This window comes from Oryx dammah, unplaced genomic scaffold (assembly GCF_014754425.2).
Source record: "Oryx dammah isolate SB20612 unplaced genomic scaffold, SCBI_Odam_1.1 HiC_scaffold_21, whole genome shotgun sequence".
Classification (NCBI taxonomy): Eukaryota; Metazoa; Chordata; class Mammalia; order Artiodactyla; family Bovidae; genus Oryx; species Oryx dammah.
In genome coordinates, this window is record NW_024070205.1 from 7,991,865 (window position 1) to 8,014,159 (window position 22,295).

General features: G+C 45.7%; 1 protein-coding gene across 2 annotated transcripts in view; it reads left to right on the plus strand.

Annotated features, from left to right (window-relative positions):
• Positions 1–22,295, plus strand: part of HHAT (hedgehog acyltransferase) — a 362,562-nt gene that overhangs the window by 87,798 nt on the left and 252,469 nt on the right. For both annotated transcript variants that reach the window (XM_040263100.1, XM_040263101.1), the window contains one exon: positions 7,366–7,537. In XM_040263100.1, coding sequence (XP_040119034.1) covers positions 7,366–7,537 — 172 coding nt within the window. The remainder of the gene's footprint in view (positions 1–7,365; positions 7,538–22,295) is intronic.

Genomic DNA, 22,295 nt, shown 5'->3' on the forward strand with positions numbered 1-22,295 from the left:
AGCATAGAAGAGGTGCCTCTGTAATGCGGCGTGTGATATGTGTACGCATCAATCACCAACAGGGAAAACTGGGCCTGTCAACAGGCCCCAGTGTTAACTCGAAGGCCATCTCTGATGGCATTTGGAGTCTCAGAAATATGGGCCCCTTTTGTGTTTCTCCCAGGGGTCTGTGGAACTCAGATACTGAGCCAGGGGTGAGGTGGGGGACAGCCTGGGGGAGGTCTAGGGAAAGACGGGAAATGCTGTTTATTTGCTGAGCTTGGAGCCTGGAGCCACCCCGTCCTTCTCTGAGCAGGCTGACTCATGTAGTGAGGAGCTGCTGGGTGTGCTGGGGGCCCTGGAGGGGACTTTCCTTGCTGAGGGCTGTGCTCCTGCCCCAAGGGGAAGAAAGTTAAAGTCGCTCAGTCGTGTCCGATCCTTTGCGACCCCACGGAGTGTACAGTCCATGGAATTCTCCAGGCCAGAATCCTGGAGTGGGTAGCCTTTCCCTTCTCCAGGGGATCTTCCCAACCCAGGGATTGAGCCCAGGGCTCCTACAGTGCAGGCGGATTCTTTACCAGCTGAGCCACCAGGGGAGCCCAAGATTACTGGCGTGGGGAGCCCATCCCTTCTCCAGAGGATTGTCCCAACCCAGGAATTGAACCAGGATCTCCTGCAGACGGATTCTTTCCAACCGAGCTATGAGGGAAGCCCGAGGGAAAGACAGTGCTTAAATAGGGAACGTGGTTGATGGTTAAGAGAAAAACTCCTGAGCCCAGCCCTTTAGTTACAGGGCTTGAATCCCTGCTCTGCTTTGGCTTGAGAGCGTTTGGTGAGTTGCTCACCTTATTTGTGACTGCATTTCCTTTTATCAGTATGATGGAAAAAATAATAATATCCCCTAGATAGGATTGTTGTAAGCACTAAATGATTTCGTCTAGGTAACGTGGCTTGACATGTTGTACACTCTGTTATTGTCGTTACTGTTACCTAAAACTGAGTGTCATTTATGGAGTATGTTGTTGGAGGAGGTCACTGAAAGGCTGGGATCACTGGTTGACCCAGGGTCTGGACCTGGGCAGTCAGAGGCTCCTCACCCCTCCCCTGCCCTTGGAATGTACTTTCCGCCCATGATTCCCAGGCTGGGAGCCATTTCTGGGGCATAGCTTTGACCTTGAGAGGAAGGTGTCATTGAGACCATCTGAACTGCCTACGTGACTAAACCCAGAAAAGGCCTCTGTTTCAACTTTAAAATTCTGCCAGTGGATACAGAGATCTGCTGGTGTTGCGGTGCCCACGACGAGGGCTGCCTGTCAGCTCCCTGGGTTATTAACCCTGCCCTGCCAGTCCGAGCAGCCCGCTTGTTTCCTCGGTCTCTCCTTATAAATGCTGGGCTGGAGGAAGCACAAGCTGGAATCAAGATTGCCGGGAGAATATCAATCACCTCAGATATGCAGATGACACCACCCTTATGGCAGAAAGTGAAGAGGAACTAAAGAGCCCCTTGATGAAAGTGAAAGAGGAGAGCGAAAAAGTTGGCTTAAAGCTCAACATTCAGAAAACGAAGATCATGGCATCCGGTCCCAACACTTCGTGGCAAATAGATGGGGAAACAGTGGAAACAGTGGCTGACTTTTTTTGGGGAGCGGCTCCAAAATGACTGCAGATGGTGATTGCAGCCATGAAATTAAAAGACGCTTACTCCTTGAAAGGAAAGTTATGACCAACCTAGATAGCATATTTAAAAAGCAGAGACATTACTTTGCTGACAAAGGTCTGTCTAGTCAAGGCTATAGTTTTTCTAGTGGTCATGTATGGATGTGAGAGTTGGACTATAAAGAAAGCTGAGCGCCAAAGAATTGAAGCTTTTGAAGTGTGGTGTTGGAGAAGACTCTTGAGAGTCCCCTGGACTGCAAGAAGATCCAGCCAGTCTGTCCTAAAGGAGATCAGTCCTGGGTGCTCATTGGAAGGACTGATGTTGAAGCTGAAACTGCAATACTTTGGCCATCTGATGCAAAGAGCTGACTCATTGGAAAAGACCCTGATGCTGGGAAAGATTGAGGGCAGGAGGAGAAGGGGACCATAGAGGATGAGATGGCTGGGTGGTATCACTGACTCAATGGACATGAGTCTGAGTGAACTCCGGGAGTTGGTGATGGACAGGGAGGCCTGGCATGCTGCGGTTCGTGGGGTTGCAGGGAGTCGGACACGACTGAGCAACTGAACTGAACTGAACTATCCTCTGGGAACCAGGGGCTGGTTTCAGGTCTCACCTGGGGAGGCTCCCACGGGTGAGAACTCACATCTGTTTATGCCAGACCCGAGGCCCTGGGGGTCCGAGCTGGTAGATGAGGGTGGCAGTGGGGGTCATTCTGGGCATGATTCTGGGCAGGGGCCATCCCAGGCCTCAGAGGAGGTCAGCGGAGGATAGATGTAGGCAGTGGCTACAGGGGTGGGCCCAGTCCCTGAGTGACCACGGCTGGCAGTCACTGTCCCAGGCAGACCACTCAGGGTTTGGGGTAGACTCCAGAAGGCACCTGCAGTGACGCTAACCTTGAGGAGGACTACTCACTGAGCACTCACCCCAACCAGGCTTTCCGTGTTCTAACATGTTTCATCCTAGCAACAGCCCGAGGAGTAAGACACTGTTGTTATTCCCACTTCACAGACAGTAACATGGAGGCAGAGAGGCTAATGGAGTGCACGTTGGGGTGGGGGAAATAAAGACTGGAGCCTTGCTGCCAGCTCGGTGACCCTCACAGGAATTAGAGTGAGGATGCAGTGTGACGTGTGGACGTGCAGGTCTGGACACTCAAGCTGGCCAGGCCAGGTCCCAGTCCTGCGGCTGCTACCCCGACTTCAGGCTCCATTCGCTGTTCTGGCAGAGACCAGTGGCCTTGGTCTGGATGCAGTGAGGGTCTGACTAGGGAATCATTTACTGGGGAAGGGGTATGGCCTGAGACCGAGGGCTGGAGAGAAACGCCTTCATTATAAAGCAACAAGACTTGGGCCACAGTGCCCTGGAGCCAAGTGCAGAGGCTGGAGCAGGGGTGACTCGGTTGAACAGTTGTGTCTGGGGAAGGCTTTTCTGGTGCTCTCCAATGTGGGTATTATTCATGTGTGAAAGAACCTTTCAGCTTTGAGAACTGTCACCTTGAATCATTAGAAAATCTCTGAAAGGCTTTGATATTCCTTTTTATGCAATTTGCATGAAATGAGCTTTTAAAATATAATGTGTTTTACAATGCACTTTGCAGATGAGTTAATGTGTGTTTTTTCGTGGAGTCTTCACTAAAAATTCCCATTGGTGGCAGTTTCCAGTGGTCTTAAGGTTGGCACTGCCCTCGGTTTAAAACATCTCTGGTGAAATGCTTTGCTTACCGAGGTTGAACAATGAGCAGCCCTGCTCATTAGGTGAGCTGTGTGAGGTGTGTCTTTTCTTCCTGCCAGATCGACAAGGGACAGATACGGTTTTTTAAATAAAAGAGAGTCAACTCGATGGAAGGTACACAGGGGTTGTAATAATGACACGACTCTAAAGAAGAGCTGATATCCATTCTTTTTAAAGTAAAAACAAATAGAGTGAAAAACTGGGTTGTTTTCCTTCTGCTGCATTTGCTGGTGCAATTAAGGAATAGACCTTTCTCATACTCTGACTGGGGAGGCATCCAGCATCAAAAAGGCAGCACTGCAGAGAAAAGTCCAGCCCTTCTGGTCCAGGGTGCCACATAATTATGCCTTTCTCAGCCTGGGGAGGAAGTTGGGCCCTGGGGAGGGTAGGTAAGTCATTAGCTGGAAGCCAGTCAGGCACACACGCACCTTGTGTTTCTTCCTAATTACAGAAGAAATTCGGGTCCCTTTAGATGGTGCCTTGTGTGGGGAAGGAAAGGAGGGCCTGTGGGCTGCCTGTGGCACGTGGTCGCCTGAGCTGCAGGCGATTGGACAGACTTACCTTCCTGATCGCCTGGCGGGACCCTTTGTCCTGATCTGGCAGAGGCTCTCCTGTCTCTTCTCTGCTCCCGGGGACAGGACTGCACACCCAGTGATGCCTCGCAACCACAGGTGCAGGTCTGGTCCTCAGGGGACCTGAGCTGGGGCTTAGCTGTCTGCTCGTGGGTGTGCAGGTCATGTGCACCATTGCTTATTTAGAAGCTGGAGACAGTTGTGCAAAGATGGTCTTCGGTCAGTTCTGCTTGTGAGTTGTTACCATGTTCAATCAGGGAAGCTGCTTTCCTCCGAAAGTCTGGCACCAAGAAAGGCCCTGCCCGCTGGCCTGGAGAGGAATTAGGTGCCTCTTGTGTCTTGGCTCAGCTGATTGCCTTGATGTGAACTGTTCTAGCTGCCACAGGCTGATGGACACTCTGTTTGTCATTATTTCTTCATTTGCTGATGCTCATTAAGTCCAAATGTGTTTGCTTTGTTAGACAGTATTTGTTTTTCTCTTTCTTGCTCCACTCTGTATGGCAGTCTGTAGGTCCATCTGTGTCTCTTCAAAGGACCCAATTTTGTTCTTTTTAATGGCTAAATAATATTCCATTGTGTAATATATGTACCATTTCTTTCTTTATCCATCCATCTGTTGATGGATATATAGGTTGCTTCCATGTCCTGGCTATTGTAAATGGTGCTGCAATGAATATTTGGGTGTATGTGTCTTTTTGAATTTTGATCTAGAAAAGGATTGATTATGAACAAAGGGAAACTTAGCATATAGCTAAGAAAATCTCTGAGTGAGGTGGGAAGGTAGTTGTTGTTTCATCACCAAGTTGTGTCTGACTCTTTGCAATCCCATGGACAGTAGCCCACCAGGCTCCTCTTTCCGTGCGTTTTTCCAGGCAAGAATACTGGAGTAGGTTGTTATTTCCTTCTGCAGGGGATCTTCCCGACCCAGGGATTGAACCTGAGTCTCCTGAATGGCAAGTGGGTTCTTTACCACTGAGCTGCCAGGGAAGCCCCAAAGTGGGACGGTAAGGAGAAATAAAGATGGGGCTGGCACAGAAGAGAGAGAGAGGCAGGCCTTCTCATCGAGGATGCCGCGCTCCCCAAAGCATTTTTGACAAGAAGGGTGCAGAAGCAGAGCGCTTGTCTCTCTAGTGGAGAGGACCAATGCCTTCACGCTATTGGAAACTTTCATTACTTTCCCCCCAGTTACAAAAATAGTAGCAGTTTAAAATAACTGAAGACCCTTACCATCCAAAGATTACCATCACTGCTGCCATTTTGGTGTCTCTCTCTCCATCCTTTCATGATTTATGCAGATTGGTATCAAAAAATAGTGTTTTTGTGACTGCACAGTTGAGGTGTGCTCATGCATGTAACCAAGCCCCAAGACCCTACTGTTGGACCTTTGGCGTGATTTCCTTTTTCTTCTCAAGTAATTCAGACACGAGGGATCATGCAGGTCGGGGGTCTCTTAACTGAGGATTTTGCCATCCACTGGCTCACTGATGCTTTGCTGTGGACTTTGTAGGGTCTCGCAGAGCAGGCACGCTTGAGGTAAGGATTCAGATGAAAACCACCCTCAGTTATTCCTGGAGAAGGGAAGGGGAGGGTGGCATTGCATTGGCTGTGGCTGTAATTACAGTGAACTGTGATCCATGCCAGACTGCAAACCGAGGCTTAGCTCCCTGGATAACCTTGCCAGCCAGCACTTCCCCTGGCAAACCTGGTGGCATGGGTCTTTCAAAGCAGTTATTAATACTTTCGTTTCCTAACATGTTATCTTTCCCAGGTGAGCTGAAGAAAACGAAAGGAAAAAGGAGATTCCTGTAGTTTGATCGGCTTACGTTAAAAAAGTAAAACCAACAGCTTTCCTGGGTGTAGCTAACCCAGCAGATGACAAAAGGGTGAAAGCCATCCACGCAGGTGATTGCAGTTTCACTGTGCCAGCCTGAATTTCTTGGTCTGGCTTCTTGCTGGAAGAGGACAGTTTGAGACCGTGGTAAACTATATGCTCAAGAATGGAATAAAAATGAATTCCTGGGAGTGTAGGTCACCCGTCACCTCTCAGGGCTGTTCCTGCAGTCTCTCCTGGCTGCAGTGGGACCCAGTGTGCCCTGATGGTTAGAGGAGAGGAGAAGTCAGAGAAGCATGCCCAGATCACTTTCCCCAGGGCCAGGCCTCCCTTGTTTTTGTGGTGTCTGGAGCCGTACTTGTCAAAGGCTGAATTGAGCTATATCCTCTGCCTGCCAATGTGTGCGGCTACAAGTTCGCAATTAAGGCATCCACTTCCCCTCTGCATTTCAAGGCAGCCTTCAGCCTAATAAAATCATGTCAGTGTAACATCCAGAAAACTTATGTACGCTCTCTTGGTTTTTTGTTTGTTTGCTTTGGCTTGCTTTTTGATTGCACCGGGTCTTCATATAAAGGATCTAAATTCCCTGATTGTGGATCACACTAGGGCCCCCGGCACTGGGAGTGCAGAGTCTTAGCCACTAAACTACCAAGGAAGTCTCTCTGTTGTTTTTGTGTGTTGGTCTAGAATACATCAGGAATGGCCCTTTGCCCTGGATTTTTGCAGGGCTGCTGCTGGGGTGAACGGTGCAGAACCCCTTCTTGGTTTTCTGCGTTGGGCTAGCTTGCAGCCCCCACAAGCTATATTCTTACTCTGGGACAGAGTATTCTAACTCAGACGTGACTTTAAAAAAACTTGAATTGAAATATAGTTTGATTTACAGGGTTGGCAGTCGTTTCAGGGATACAGCAAAACGATTCAGTTGTTTGTGTTCAGTCACTTCAGTCGTGTCCAACTGTTTGTGACCCCGTGGACTGTGGCCCGCCGGGCTCCTCTGTCCATGGGATTCTCCAGGCAAGAACAGTGGAGTGGGTTGCCATTCCCTCCTGCAGGGGATCTTCCCCCCGTCCAGGGGTCAAACCCACATCTCTATGTCTCCTGTACTGGCAGGTGTGTTCTTTACCACTAGCTGTCTATTTGTTTACTCTTTAAGATTCTTTTCCTTTATAGGTTATTACAAGATATTGAATATAGTTCTCTGTGCTATACAGGAGGTCCTTGTCTGTTATCTGTTTTACATATAGTACTGTGTGTCTGTTAATCCCAAACTGTTAATTTATCCACCGCCTGCCCCCCTTTCCCCTTTGGTAACCGTAAGCCTGGCTTCTATGTCTGTGAGTCTGTTTCTGTTTTCTAAATAAGTTCATTTGTATCATTTTTTAAGATTCCAGGTATATGCAATATCATATGAAATTTGTCGGACATGATTCTTTTCACCCAGGAGCACTGAGTGCTCCCAAGACAACCTAAACCAACTCTCCATTCGGAGATAAGAGCGATAATGAGAAGTTATAAAAAACGTCGTCTGGGGGACTCGGAAGGGTTTTACAGATGGTGGCGCCATCCGATGACTTCTTTCGTTTCCCCTTTAGATGCAGCAGCAGGAGCAGAGCTCGCCGAAGACCAGCCTTTCCATCCTTGCCTCGGGGCTGGGCCGTCTCCTCTTCTACTGGTGGCTGGCAGAGCTGATGGTGCATCTCATGTACATGCACGCCATCTACAGCAGTGCCTCCCTCCTGAGGGCCGTCTCGAGCTGGACCTTAGGTAACTGGTGAGATCGCCGGCGGTAGAACAAGTGTCAGGAGCGAGCTTCACGGGGAAGCTGGTCAGAGAGCAGACAGGGCTGCGGTTGCCTTCAGCAAACCCTGGGTTTTTTAACCGTCTTCCTCTTGTGGCCAAGATGACACATGCGTGAAGTGGCCGACAGAGGTTAGGGCCAGGTTTGTGTGCTGGGAGCCAAGGATGGTAGCAGCCCCTCTTCCTGATGGAATTCCTGCTAAGCTCAGCTGGGTCTGCATCTTCCTGGTGTGGCCAGCATTGCATTTGACAGGAGTCCCTGCTAAGAGCTGGTGCTGTAAGACCCAGTTCTGTAGTCATCCTTGTTTCCCTGTAGGATGTAAAGCAGAGTATAAAGCTTTAGAGTCAGACAGATACAGGCTTTATTTTCAGATTGAAGTGTAGTTGATTTACAATGTTGTATTAGTTTCAGGTGTATAGCAAAGTGAGTTGGTTGTACATATGTGTGTGTGTGTGTGCGCGCGCGTGCGCAGGAACGCACGCACACTCTGTGCTTAGTTGCTTAGTCGTGTCTGACTCTTTGCGACACCATGGACTGCAGCCCGCCAGGCCAGGCTCCTCTGTCCATGGGGATTCCCAAGGCAAGAATACTGGAGTAGGTTGCCATATGCTCCTCCAAGGGATCTTCCTGACCCAGGAATCAAACCCAGGTCTCCCGCATCGCAGGCAGATTCTTTACCGACTGAGCCAGCAGGGAAGCCCATATGTGTATATATACACTCACACAGACGTGCGTGTGTAGATAAATTCTTTTTCAGATTCTTTTCACTTATAGGTTATTACAAATATTGGGTATGCTGCTGCTGCTAAGTCACGTCAGTCGTGTCTGACTCTGTGCGACCCCATACACAGCGGCCCACCAGGCTCCCTCGTCCCTGGGATTCTCCAGGCAAGCATACTGGAGTGGGTTGCCATTTCCTTTTCCAGTGCATGAAAGTGAAAAGTGAAAGCAAAGTTGCTCAGTCGTGTCCGACTCTTCGCGACCCCATGGACTGCAGCCCACCAGGCTCCTCCGTCCATGGGATTTCCCAGGCAAGAGCACTGGAGTGGGGTGCCATTGGGTATAGTTCCCAGTAGATCCTTGTCAATCATCTACTTTATGTGTTGTAGTGTGTGTCTGTTAATCCCAAATCGGTAATTTATCTCTCCCCTCAATTTTCCCTTAACTATAAGTGTGTTTTCTATGTCTCTGAGTGTATTCCTATTTTGTCAAAAGTTCATTGGCATCATTTTTTAGACTCCACATATAGGTGATATTGGGCTTCCCTGATAGCTCAGTTGATAAGGAATCCGCCTGCAATGCAGGAGATCCCGGTTCAATTCCTGGGTCAGGAAGATCCCCTGGAGAAGGGATAGGCTACCCATTCTAGTATTCTTGGGCTTCCCTGGTGGCTCAGCTGGTAAAGAATCTGCCTGCAATGCGGGAGACCTGGGTTCAATCCTTGGGTTGGGAAGATCCCCTGGAGAAGGGATAGGCTACCCACTCTAGTATTCTGGCCTGAAGAATTCCAGGCACTATATAGTCTGTGGGGTCACAAAGAGTCAGACATGACTGAGTGACTTTAACTTCACGTAGGTGATATCATGATATTTGTCTTTCTCAGGCTCACTTCATTTAGTATGATAATCTCTAAGTCTATCCATGTTGCTGCAAATGGCAATATTTCATTCTTTTTTATGGCTGATATTCCACTGTGTGTGTGTGTATGTATTTGTATAAAATATATACACCACGTTTTCTTTATCCATTCACAGTCAGCTATAGGTTTGAACCTTGGCTCTATCAGCCGCTAGTGGGTAGCCTTTGACAGTTTGCTGCAACTCTCTGCATCTTCACCTGTTTAATGAGCAGACTTGCCTTTGCAGGATTGTTTGGAAGGTTAAGTGAAACCATGTCTGGTAGATAGAATTAATGGTACATGCTTGTGTAGGCCCCTCTGTTGGCCCTTATTTCTTATCTACCCATTTCTTTTGGAGGAGAGCATGGCAACCCATTCCAGTATCCTTGCCTGGAGAACCCCCGTGGACAGAGGAGCCTGGCAGGCTACAGTCCATGGGGTCGCAGAGTTGGACACGACTGAATGACTAAGCACAGCACCCATTTCTTTATATCTGCACGTAGGTGGGGTGGAGGTCTTATTTCCTCAGCAGGACACCCTATTAAATCTCTAGTGTAAGACTTCACTGTGTAATGCCACTGTTCTTTATTCCTCTGGCAAAAACAGCAGAGAACATGCTCCTTTCTGAACAAAATCTCCTGTTTCTTTGTTTGTGTTCCTTTCAAGAGCTTCTGTGGTGGCTGAATTCAGCTGTGTGGTCTGACCTTCAGCCTGGGGCTCCGATGGGAAATGGGTGATCTTCCGGTCAGATTAAGCTGCTCTCTGCCGGGGGCAAGAGTAATGGCCTGACTTCTTATCTATTTGGTGATTTATAGATTTTTTTTTTTTTTAAAAGAGAAGTCTTGATTGCCCTTGTTATCACATAGGCTTAATCAGAATGTTTTCGAGGAAGATGCCTTTCAGGATTGGGAGAACGCTGAGTTGTTTTAATGAGAGTCTCTTCTTCCCAAAGAAAATCTTTTTTTTCGTAGTTGGAAGTAACTAATAATCTAAGGCTTTAATGATACACTTAGGCAAACAAAATAGGATTAAATGATGGCTTGTGCTAAATCAGATCCCAATTGTACTGCATCCAAATTAGGAGGTTATCCATTTGGATGATTTTAACTATGAAAACTGGATAGCAAAACTCGAAATGGTGCTTAAACAGTAAGGAAGAGCTGTTGTCTCAGACAGCTAGTACTCTTAAGGTCAGAGCTAAGGGTGGTAACTTCAGTGACTAAAAAGTCGTCAGTGATCCATTTGGGCACTTATCACTCAACTGAAGAACTAACCAGAATCCTAGAAGTCCTTAGTTTGTACCCACAATTCCGTCACTTTTCACCCCCCTCCACAAAGTAACCTGATCTTAGGGTTTATCATTCCTTTCTTTTTTAATAAAAAAAATTTTTATTCTTAGAGCCACTTTAGGATTAGAGCAAAACTGATAGCTCAGTGCAGGAATTTCCTATCTGTCCTCTGACCCGCACCTGCACAGCCTCCCGCAGTATCAGTGTTCCCACCAGAGTACACGTTACCAGCGATGAGCGTACAGTGACACGCCATCGCCCAGAGTCCCTCTGTATATTAGAACTGACTCAGTGTTATACAGTCCGCGGGCTATGCCGGATGTGTCCACCTCTCTGATACACGCAGAGGAGTTTCACAGCCCTGACAATCCCCAGCACTCTGTTCATCGCTCCCTCCCCTTTAATCCCGGGCAACCGTTGATCTTTTTAATGTCTCCGTACTTTTACCTTTTCCAGAATGTTGTGCAGTTGGAATCATACAGTATGTAGCTTTTTCAGGTTGACATCTCTCACTTAGTAATATGCAACTCAAGGCCCCTCCGTGTCTTTTTATGGTTTGATAGCTCATTTAATTTTAATGCTGAATAACATTATCTGGATGTACCAGCGTGTATCTGTTTGCCTACTGAAGTATGTCTCAGTTGATTCTAAGCTTCGTGGTTATGAATAAATTTGCTACAAACATCCTCATGCAGGTTTTTATGTGCCTGTAAGTTTTCAAGTCCTTTGAGTAAATACCAATAAATAACCACAATGGCTTGATTTTATGGTAAGAATATGTTTATTTTTGCAAGAAACTGACAAACTGGTGGTTTTTTCCCAAACTAGCTTTTTTTTTTTTAGTTTTCCAAAGTGGTTGTATCATTTTATGTTCTTACCAACAAAGCATGAGAGCCTGTTTCACATACTTGTCAGTATTTGGTGTTGTCAGTATTTTGGATTGTGGCCATTCTAGTAGCTGTGTAGCAGTATCTTATTGTTGCTTTAATTTGCAATTCTCTAGTAACAGGATGAAGAACATCTTCTCATATGCTTATTTGCTCCCTGCATATCTTCTTTGGTGAGCTGTCTGTTCAGGTCTTTGCCCGTTTTTAAATTGGATTGTTCCTTTTTTAACTGTTGAGTTTTAATGGTTCTTTGTATATCTTAGAGGCCAATCCTTTACCAGATGTCTCTTTTCAAATATTTTCTCCCAGTCTGTGGCTTATCTTCTCATTTTCTTGACAGTGACTTTAACAGAGCAAAAGTTTTAATTTTTATAAAGTCTAGCTTATCAGTTATTTCCTTCATGGATCTTGCATTTGGTGTTATATCTTAAAAAGTCACCACCGTGTCTGAGGTCACCTAGGCTTTCTCCTGTATCATCATCTAAGAGTTTTATAGTTGTGTGTTTTATGTTTAGGTCTATGAGCTATTTCAAGTTAATTTTAGTGAAGGGTGTAAGAAAGTAGACATGAATTGCTTCCAGCACCGTTTGTTAAAAACACTATCTTTGCCCATTGTATTGTCTTTGCTCCTTTATCAAAGATCGATTGACTGTATTTATATTGATGAGTCTATTTCTGGGCTCTCTTCTTGGTTCCATTGATCTTTTTGTTTATTCTTTCACCAATATCACACTGTCTTGATTAATGTAGCTTTAAAGTAAGTCTTGAAAGTAAGGCAGATAGGTGCAGGCCTTCACCTCTCATCTTTTCTTCCAACCCAGGTAGATTATTCTGGGTCTTTTGCCTCTGCATATAAACTTTAGAATCAGTTTGTTGATATCCAGAAAATAACTTGCTAGGATTTTTATTTGGATTGCATTGAATCTATAGATGGAATATGGAAGAATTAATATCTTGATATCGTGAGCTTTTCTTTCCACGAACTGGCTATTTATTTAGTTTTTTCTTCAATTTCTTTTTCTTCAGACTTCAGTTTTTCTTCAGACTTTTATAGTTTTCCTCATATATAACTTTCATATATTTTCTCATACCTAAATGTTTTTTGGTATTAATGTAAATAGTACTGTGTTTTTAGTTTCAAATTCTGTTTGTTTATTGTCAGTAAATAGGAAAGTGATTGACTTTAATATATTAACCTTGTCTTCTGTAACCTTTCTACACTTTCTTATTCCAGGAGATTTTGTTGTTGTTGTTGTAATTGTTTCTTCGGGGTTTTCTCCATTGACACTCATGTCATCTTTAAGCAAAAGTAATTTCTTCCTTCTGAAAATATATAGGACTTCCAGTATTATATGGAAAAGGAATGGTGAGAAGGGGCAGCCTTGCCTTCTTCCTGATTTTCACTATCAAATATGATGTTTTTAATTCAGTCTCAAACTAGAAAGCTTCTATTTTCTTGCCATTAAGTATTATGTTAGCTGTAGGTTTTTTTTAGATGCTTTTTTTTTTTTTTTTACTAAGTTGAGGAAGTTACTTTCTATTCCTAGTTTGCTGAGAGTTTTTTTTTTTTTTATCATGAATGGGTGTTGGATTTTGTCAAATGCTTCTTTCTTGCATATATTGATATTACCCATTTTTTTCTTCTCTAGCTTGTTGATGTGATGGATTGCATTAATTGATTTTCAGGTGTTGAATCAGTCTTGCATACTTGGATAAATCTCATTTATCGTGGTGTATAATTGTTTTTATATATTGATGGATTGATTTGCTAATATTTTGTTGAGAATTTTTACATGTGTGTTCATGAGAGATATTGATATGTAGCTTTCTTGTAATATTCAGTTCAGTCGTTCAGTCATGTCCAACTCTTTGTGACCCCAGTGTATCCTTAAGAGTCATCCTAAAGGTAATGAGGGAGACAAGCCTTTAGGCCCATGTGTCCTTTAGCCGCTGGATGTAGGCTATGTCAGAAAGGGGTGTGACCTTGGATGAGGCAGGTTTCTCAAGGAGGCGGTCCCCAAAGCAGCTAACCGCTGAGAGTTTTTCTGGTCACATTTCCGTCGACTGGGATAATAAACCCTTCCTTCCTGGAGGAAGATCCGATTAGGATAGCATGGTTTCCACCACAGCAGTTTTCCGTGGAAGTGTCCCCTTGGTCGCTCAGAGCCTTGCTTTCAGTAGCTGCTTCTTTCTAGGTGATCATACACAGTTATGATTTGATTAGCCGTTTCAACACGGTGCGCGGAACTTCCAGAGTCTCGCTGATTATTACTAGCTGGATTTTTACTGCCTTAAGCCTCCAGGAATTCGGATAATCAAGATTTCCTAGCTTTCCCCTCTAGTATCTGCTTCTTAATCAGTCAGTTTCTTCCTTGGAAGTAGCAAAAAACCAACTTTGGATGATTGATGCAGAAAATCAAATGCCTTCAAAGGAAAATGGGTAGGTAGGTAGTTCACAGAATCACCGGGAGGGCTGGACATCTGAATTCGGGGCAGGCAGCCAGGAATCCAAGCCCAGATTATGCCGCTGAGCTCCTCCGTGAGGGGGCCACTGCCCTTAGCACAGCCTCTGCTGGCACCGCTCTCTGTACCCTAACTGTCCACATCGGCACTGGCCTTGGGGTGCCATTGTTGGTGGCAGTGCCCCCTTGTCTAAAGGGCAGAGCCTAAGTGGAGTGCAGGGGAGTCTGGGGAGGCAAGTGTCCAGCAGAGTCTACTTTTCTGGCAGGAGGAAGACCGCACCCATGACAGGGACTTGTCAGATGGGGAGTTAATTCCCTGAACACAGCAGGATAGATGCTGGGCCTCTTTAAGCCTTCCTGGGAGCCCTCTGTCCTGTCTCCATCTGGGTTTGTTGATTTCCACGCCTGCTGCTTAACTGCTGTCCAGGGAAATTCCTTTCTTCGTTATCCTGGGGATTCCTTTTGCTTCTTGTGTGTGTCGGAGGCTTGTTCCCTGGCATACACGTATTCTTTTAGTTGCTCCCCCCGTTTTGACAAAGTATATCGCCCAGTAACCTTTCTGAAAGAATATGCAGGGGAGGTTAGTTAGGGATTTCCTACATGTCTGAAATGATTTTATTCTTCCCTCTTCATGCTCTTTAAAAGGTGGTGAAGTGTGGTCCTCATGGTTGGAAATCATCTTTCCTCCCCAGCTTTTTCAACACATTGCCCCGTTATCTTCCGGCTTGTGGTGCTGCAGTTGAGTCTGATGTCATTCATTTTCTGCATCTTTCGTATGAAATTTGACTTTTGAGTCTCCTTTCTGGGAGCTTTTAAAGTCTTCTCTTTGTCCAGGTGTTCTTAGTCACCCAGTTGTGTCCAGCTCTTTGCGACCCCATGGCCTGTAGCCCGCCAGGCTCCCCTCTCCATGGGATTCTCCAGCCAAGAATACTGGAGTGGGTTGCCATTGCCTCCTCCAGGTTCTTCCCCACCCAGGGATTGAACCCATATCTCCTGTGTGTGCTGCACTGCAGGCGAAATCTTTACCTGCTGAGCCATCGGGTATGCCCTCTGTTTGTCTGGAATGCTCTAAAATTTCATAATGTTATGTCCTGGTTTGGGACTGTTATATTTTCATCATTTGAACTAGATAGAGGTTCTTTCCAAAAAGAAGCTCATTTTCTTTAATTCTGGCTAATATTCTTGAATTATTTTGCTAATGCTTTCCTTACTTCCATAATTTAATTTTAATTTTTTGGCTCTTTCTTTGATGCCTTTCATTCAGTTGTTGGACCATTAATTTTCTAATACTTTTTCTTTTATGTTTTTCATCTCCCCCCCACCATCCACTCTGTTTTCTGGGCTATTTTCTCAACTGTCTCCTCTTAATCCATCTATTTCTTTTTCTTTCTTTTTTTAAAAAATTTTTTAGCAGTTTTAATTTTCATGAGCTCTTTTTGTTCTTCCAGTGTTGGTCTTTCCTAGCCTTCTGTTTTCATGGACCATGGTAGCTTTTCTTAACTCACTGATGATGTTACTAATGTGTTTGAAGGGGGCAGCTCTTCTCTTTGCATTGCTCCTCCTTCCAGGCTCCTGCTTTCTCCTTTGTTTTGCTGGCCTTTCATGTTAATGAATGAGTCACTCTTGACCCTTTATTTTTGAGAGTGAGGCTCTTAGAGGTAGGGACAGAGTTTCTTGCTTCAGTTCAGTTCAGTTCAGTCGCCCAGTCGTGTCTGACTCTCTGCGACCCCATGGACTGCAGCACTCCAGGCTTCCCTGTCCATCACCAACTCCTGGAGCTTGCTCAAAACTCATGTCCATCGAACTGGTGATGCCATCCAGCCATCTCATCCTCTGTCGTCCGCTTCTCCTCCTGCCTTCAGTCTTTCCCAGCATCAGGGTCTTTTCCAGTGAGTCAGTTCTTTGCATGAGGTGGCCAAAGCGTTGGACCAGATTTCTCTCTTACTGACTGTCGTAGCCCCAGTTAGGCTGCACGTAATGGAAACCTGACTGCAGCAGCAGCACGAGCACTAGGCAGTTGCTTTTCTCACATAACAAGAGATGGAAGGATGGGCAGGTCAGTGCTGGTGCAGCTTCTTACTGGAGTGGGTTGCCATGCCCTTCTCCAGGGGATCGTCCCGACCCAGGGATCGAACCTGGGCCTCCTGCATTGCAGGCAGATTCTGTACCATCTGAGCCACCAGGGAAGTGTAGCTTCTTTAGGGAGTTACAAGTGACCCAGGCTCCTTCTAGCTCTCTGTAGCTTGTGGTCTCACGATGTCTCAGGCATTATAAGAAGAAAGTTGGAAGACACAAAGGTTAAAGGTGAGTTTCAAATCATGCTTTACCTTTTATTGGAAAAGCAGCAGTTTTCCCAGAAGCCTGATGGAGTGGAAAGTTGCTTACTACGCACATTTAAAAACGGGCCTGTGAGGTTAGCCGTGAGATAACACTTGAGAGCCGGTCTTTCTGTGACTTTTTATTCTCATTATTCCAAATCGTCATTCCCAACTATGTGCTTTTTTGCCCGTTCTCCACTTCTTACCATAACTTCTCCATGATTTTATGGTCCATTGCTTTTTCACAAGTTGAAGAGAGTGTATATGAGTGTGTGTGCACACGTGTGTGTGCACTCACTCTGTATTTGTATGAATGTCTGTATGTATGTACTCTTTGAATGTCTCACACCTGTATGCTTGTCCCAGTGTATCTGTTTTTAAATTTTTATTGCAGTGTAGTTACTGTAATTTGGATTATACAGCGAAGTGAGTCAGCTATACACATACTCCCTCTTTTTTGGATTTCCTTCCCATTTAGATCAGTGTGTCTGTTTTGAGTGAAGCTGTGAGAAGCTGAGAACACTGCTTCCTGTTATTGGGAAAAGATCTCTTCTCGTTTTCTGAGGCGATTTCTTTGTGGCAGCCCCCTTTGCTTGGGGCTTCACTTTCTTTTAGGACTCAGACTTTTGAGAAAAAGGGAAGAAAAAGACTTTTGAGTGGCTACTGAAACTTGGAGGCCAGATGTTCATTGTCAAGTTTTGAGGGGGTCGGGGTGGGGAGCTTATTTTTCTGACAGACACCACCTGAGAACTTTTCCCCAGCAGCAAATGCTTCTGTGTACATATTGTCTGCCTCTGAAGCCAGAGCAAGATGCAAAGATTAGAGTAGCTTGTTCTGTAAAAATTTCTTATGCAGCCTGGAGGATAGGTAGATGGGACCACTCAACCAGCAGACCCCTAGAGCAAGTCATCTGAGACTGTCACTTGTAGCCTCTGTGGTTATACTTGCCTCTCTAATTATCCCATCTCCCGTGGTATTCTCTTTAGATTCTCGGTCATTCTCTGTAGCCAACAGTCCTCAGTGGTTAAAGTCTGAACTTGGGTTGATATCCCTAAGGGAAAAATGATTAGGTTAGGTGTGTTAACATTTCTAGTCCACTGCACTGTTTGATTTGTGGGAAGTGAGACCTTACTTCTGGATATTTTTGGGTAGTTAAAATTCACTAAGAAAATGTACTCAGCCTTCAGAAGCATGGATGATGAATTATTTCCTTCCAGCATTTCTTAGCAGGATCTCAGGCTCACTCAGTGTCCTTACAAATAAATTAAAAAAAAAAAAATCAAGACACGAGATCTTATCATGCTAACAAATCTCTTTCCTTGTCTGCAGACCTATGAACAGGAACATAAATACCATTTGCTCTTGTGCTCTTTACTCTTGAGTCTGTCTCCAGCCATGTTCCTGGCAGTTCTGCTGCAAAAATTATGAACATTAGAATCTTAGGGATGGAAACCAGAGATTTCACAGAGCTTCAGTTCAGGAACTCCTTATAGCATCCATGGCTAAAGGTATAGTTCCAGGGCCGTAAAGATGGATTGGCTGAATAGAGCTAGTCCCAAATTATTGTCCAAGACAGGAGAATAGAAGTCAGGGGTAGAAAGTCCAGTAGGCTTTGAGTTGGGTGACCAGGGTCATGAGAACTAGGAGGCTGTCCTGAATTGCTAGGAAGGAGTTCTGCAGGTGAAGATGAGGTTTTAGGAACAATACTGACTAAATGAGATGCTGAGTTTAAAGCTACAGTTACAAGGCTTATAGCTGCTGCTGCTGCCAAGTTGCTCCAGTCGTGTCTGACTCTGTGCGACCCCGTAGATGGCAGCCCACCAGGCTCCCCTGTCCCTGGGGTTCTCCAGGCAAGAACACTGGAGTGGGTTGCCATTTCCTTCTCCAATGCATGAAAGTGAAAAGTGAAAGTGAAGTCGCTCAGTCGTGTCTGACTCTTAGTGACCCCATGGACCGTAGCCTACCAGGCTCCTCCATCCATGGGATTTTCCAGGCAAGAGTACTGGAGTGGGGTGCCATTGCCTTAATAGCTTATTAGAAGTTATCAAACTGGGACTACATAGAAATTATAAATACACAGAATCCCTCAGATTTCTACCTGTAAGGCGCTCAAGGGGTTCCGTAGCTGATCAAGGAAAAAGACTTGGGCACGGAGGTGGCAGTAGTGTAGCAGTTTTATCTGGGGGATGCTCTGGCAGGCTGAGCTCAGGGGAAATCCGTCACGGTGTGAGGGACTGTATTGTGAAGGTCCAGAGGCTGTATTGCGGGAGGTGTCCCCATTCGGAAAGGGAAGAGGGCAAGAGAGCCTGGGGAGAGTGGAGTCAGGGAGGAGGGGCCGTCTAGGTGATATGGCTTAACACCATGCCCCCGAGGCTTTGAGTCCGAGCACCAAAGGGCTGCCATGGCGTGGGGTCTTTGTCACCCTGAGGTGTGTCTGTCTGCGGCTAGTAGGTCTCAGCACAGTTTCACAGGGTGTGCAAAGCAGGCACGCTCTAGGTGGCAAAAGTGTCTGCTTGTTTGGGCTATGTTTAAAATAACTGGATGTATAAAAGGTTGAGTTGGCACTAGTGGGGATTTGAATTAATGGGCCTCAGCCAATGTGAAGAAAGAAACGATGTTTAGGAGTCAGTACACAGAAGCCAGTGTCAGCTCACTTATTTAACGCGCCTCCTCTCAAGGTGGTGCTATCAGTGTGTCGGCGTTCTGGATAGGTCCAGCGGAGGAGATAGACTAAAAGCAGGTCACAACCCACCTTGGGTCGGAGAGTATGGCCAGGAGGTGGAGCCTTGTGTCAAAGGAACTGTGCTGTCATTATTCACAAATGAGCTAAGTGATTCTCACCTTCTTTGGTTAGGTAACAAGGATGTCAGGGTGAACAAGGCAAGTTCAGCCTCTGTCCTGGCATAATGCATGGTTTAAACAATTGTTTTAAAAAATTAAGGGGAAAAAAAAACAATTCAGAGTGATAGGTCCTGTGCTAGTGGGAGTCCAAGGTGCTGTGGAAGCATAGAGAAGTACATAGCTCAGTCTAGGGGAGTCTGGAAAGGTTTCTCAGAGAAAGTGATGCCTATGAGGAAACCTGTAGGATGATTAGAATTAAACAGATAATAGAGGAGGGAAGAAGGATTGGGAGAAGGATGCTCTAGGCAGAGGGACCAGCACATCCAGAAGTCTGAAGACGAAAGGGCATATTTGAGAGACAGAGAAGGAAGTTCAGCCTGGCTAGAAGCTCTTGTGATATGTCCGTGTGTGCATTTGGATGGAAAGCAGGATTGAAGTGAAGGCAGGCAGACAAGAGGTGATGGAAAGTTTCACGGTCTGTGATAATGAATATAAAAGCAAATTTGGGAGATTCATGGGGTAGAATTGACTGGCATTGCTAAACAATTGGCTGTAGAGGGTGAGAGAGACAGGGTGGAGTCGGGGGGAAGGCTGAAATTCTGCCTTGGGCATCTACCATCAACCTTTTAATTCACATATACTGAGACTCTCTACCCGGACACCCTTGCAACTAAACACATCTCCCCAACTCTCCTGGGAGCCGCTGACAATTACAAGCAGCCACTATCAGCTTCTCTGGGGGTGGTGTACTGCATGGACATACGTGCTGGTTTTTAAAGACAGGTCTGAAGCTAAACTAGCCGTTGCCTGTGTCGCCTTGAATATGTACAGAATTTCTGAAAACTCAGTGCAGGGGTACTTAGTTTTCTTTTGTTCCTAGTTCTAAGGTTTCTCGGCATTTGAGATTGGGTGTGAGCTCTCAGTTACTCCATTGCTTCTGAATTTTGGCTGATTCTAAGGGGTGGGTGGGTACAGTTAATTAATCACAGGTAATAAGACGGCTTCCTTTCTGGCTTCTGGCTTCAGACATTCTTATCCTTTGGTCTTTGAATCTTTTTGAAAATTTCAGGTCAGTTTCTTAAATTTTGTTAGTTGCTCTGAAGGGTCAGGAGGAAGACACAATGTCTATTGTTTGTGAATTTGCAATGTTTTAGAAGGGACAAGCAGGTGAATATCCTCTAATACTCATATTTTTCTGTGCTCTTAAGGGTGAAATAATGTTTTAACTTTTATTATAGGTAACCAGAATAGAGCCTGTCTGGGAAACAGGTTTTTAAATCCTTTCGCTAATATCTGTTAATGATGAGCGGATATGGATCGTGACCTCCATGTGACTGGGTCTCTCTTTCATCGTTGTTTGCCTGTCATAGAATAAGTGCTCCGTACATATTTGTTAAAAGGATCAGCAGCGAACAAATGGATTCTTTTGTTGACTTTTCTGTTGTCAGCCATATGTTTTGCTTTTTAGTTGATGTCTTCTTCAAGGCATTAATGATGCAGGGAAATTAATGGAGGGTGATGGTTCAATGCTAAAATGAGATTTTTCTTACTCATAATGGCTTTTGTTGAATACTTGGCAAAAATTCCTCTGTGTGTGTGTTTTATGGGTTGTAAAAAATCTTGCCAAACTAAGAGCGCCTAATGGGACAGGATGAAGGAAAGCACTATAACTAAGGACAGAAGTGTCTTGGAGGCAACTCAAGGAATCCATTGTTGGTGATCTGCAGATGCTTTTGGTTTGAGCAGCAGTGTGTGTGCAAGTCAAAAAAGTGTTATATTTTGTTCTGATGCCGAGTGCAGAGGGTGTCTGGCAGGGGAGGCAAACTAAAAAGAGAGTATGCTGAGAGAATGACCAGCTGACCTGGTTTGTCCGGGACGGTCCTGGGTTTGGCACTGAGAATCTCCTCCTGGAAAACTCCCCAGCCCTGGACAAACTGGAATGATCGGTTTCCCTGTATGAGAACTCAGAGTTGAATAGAGAGCAGATGGAAGTGGTACTTCCACACACTCAGACCAATGCATGTTTAAAGGAGAAGGGTTGTCAAGAATGGCTTCCTCAAGAGGCCCATAGAGGAGGCACCCAAGCTGGTCCTGCAGAGTCCAGTTTTGCACAGTGAGAATTACTCTCAAATGGAATGGTTTGCAAAGACCCCCCTGGGCGCCTGGTACATTGGGCCATCATCCCCTCACGGTCCAGGGATTTCTTTGTTGGTGAAATATTTGGAAGATTTTGACCTCTGAAACTTTAGAGCCAAGTTTGACCTACAGATTGTCTAACACGAATTCTACAGATTAGGAGGCTCCGAGAAACTCAGTGGCCTTTTCGGGGTCACCGGGGGTTGGTGGCCAAGCGTGGGTCAGAGCCAAGTCTGTTGATTTCCAGGCCTCTGTTCTTGCTGCTGTGCTCACCAGTGCGTGAGTGTTGCCAGCCAGGGCTGATGCAGGTGTCCTGTGAAAGGGGTGAGACTGTGAACCGGTGTTTTCTCTGTCTTTGTGATGTGGATGGATAGTAAGGAATGAGGACTAGGAGGGGGCCTGTGGTCACGTTTTGTGAGTGCAATGCTGATTTTAGACAACAGCAGCTTGTTGAATGGCCTGAGACTCTTAAGAGCTGCTCCGGGAGGCTTCGGGAGGTAGGGGTTGGTTACTAGGAAATCTCATGACTGCTGGGCCTTCCCAGGCAGGCAACTCCATGGCAGTTTTCACAGAACTGCAGGTCCAAAGGTCTCTGCCAAAAGAAGCCTTGCTTGCTTCTCTGGTTGATCTTTCTCTGCACCCTCCTGAGGCCAGTATCTTACGGAAATGCGTTTCTAACAGCTGCATGCTCACCAGTGAGTCTGTTAGCAGTGCAGAGAGTTAAATCTGCCAGTTGCCTTCCACTTTCCCCATTTCTCTTTTGTTTCTCATCCAGATTGTTTGCAGAGATTTGCGTGTTGCCCTGCTTTCCTTCCAACCTACTTTTTAACTGAATTTTTCCGCATGTGATGAAATAGTCTTTTAAATTCTACGTCCTCAGAGGATGATCGCACTCCTTCCTATGATTTTACTGTAATTGAGTTGACCAATCCTCTGTTTTGGATCTTTGTGGAAAATTCTGCCCTCTTGCAAATAAAGCTTCTGCGAGCATATTTGCATAAGCCTTTCTGAGCTCATCCCTCTTGATGGTCCTGAGGGAGGCATCCTAGGTCAAAGGTTTTGGCTCCTGTGGCCAAACTGGTCTTTGGAAAGAGAGGGCCGTTTTTCTTCCCCTGGGTCAGCAGTGTTTAAGCGTGAGTGTGGGGGGCAGTGATTTTTTTGTGCCATTTGTAT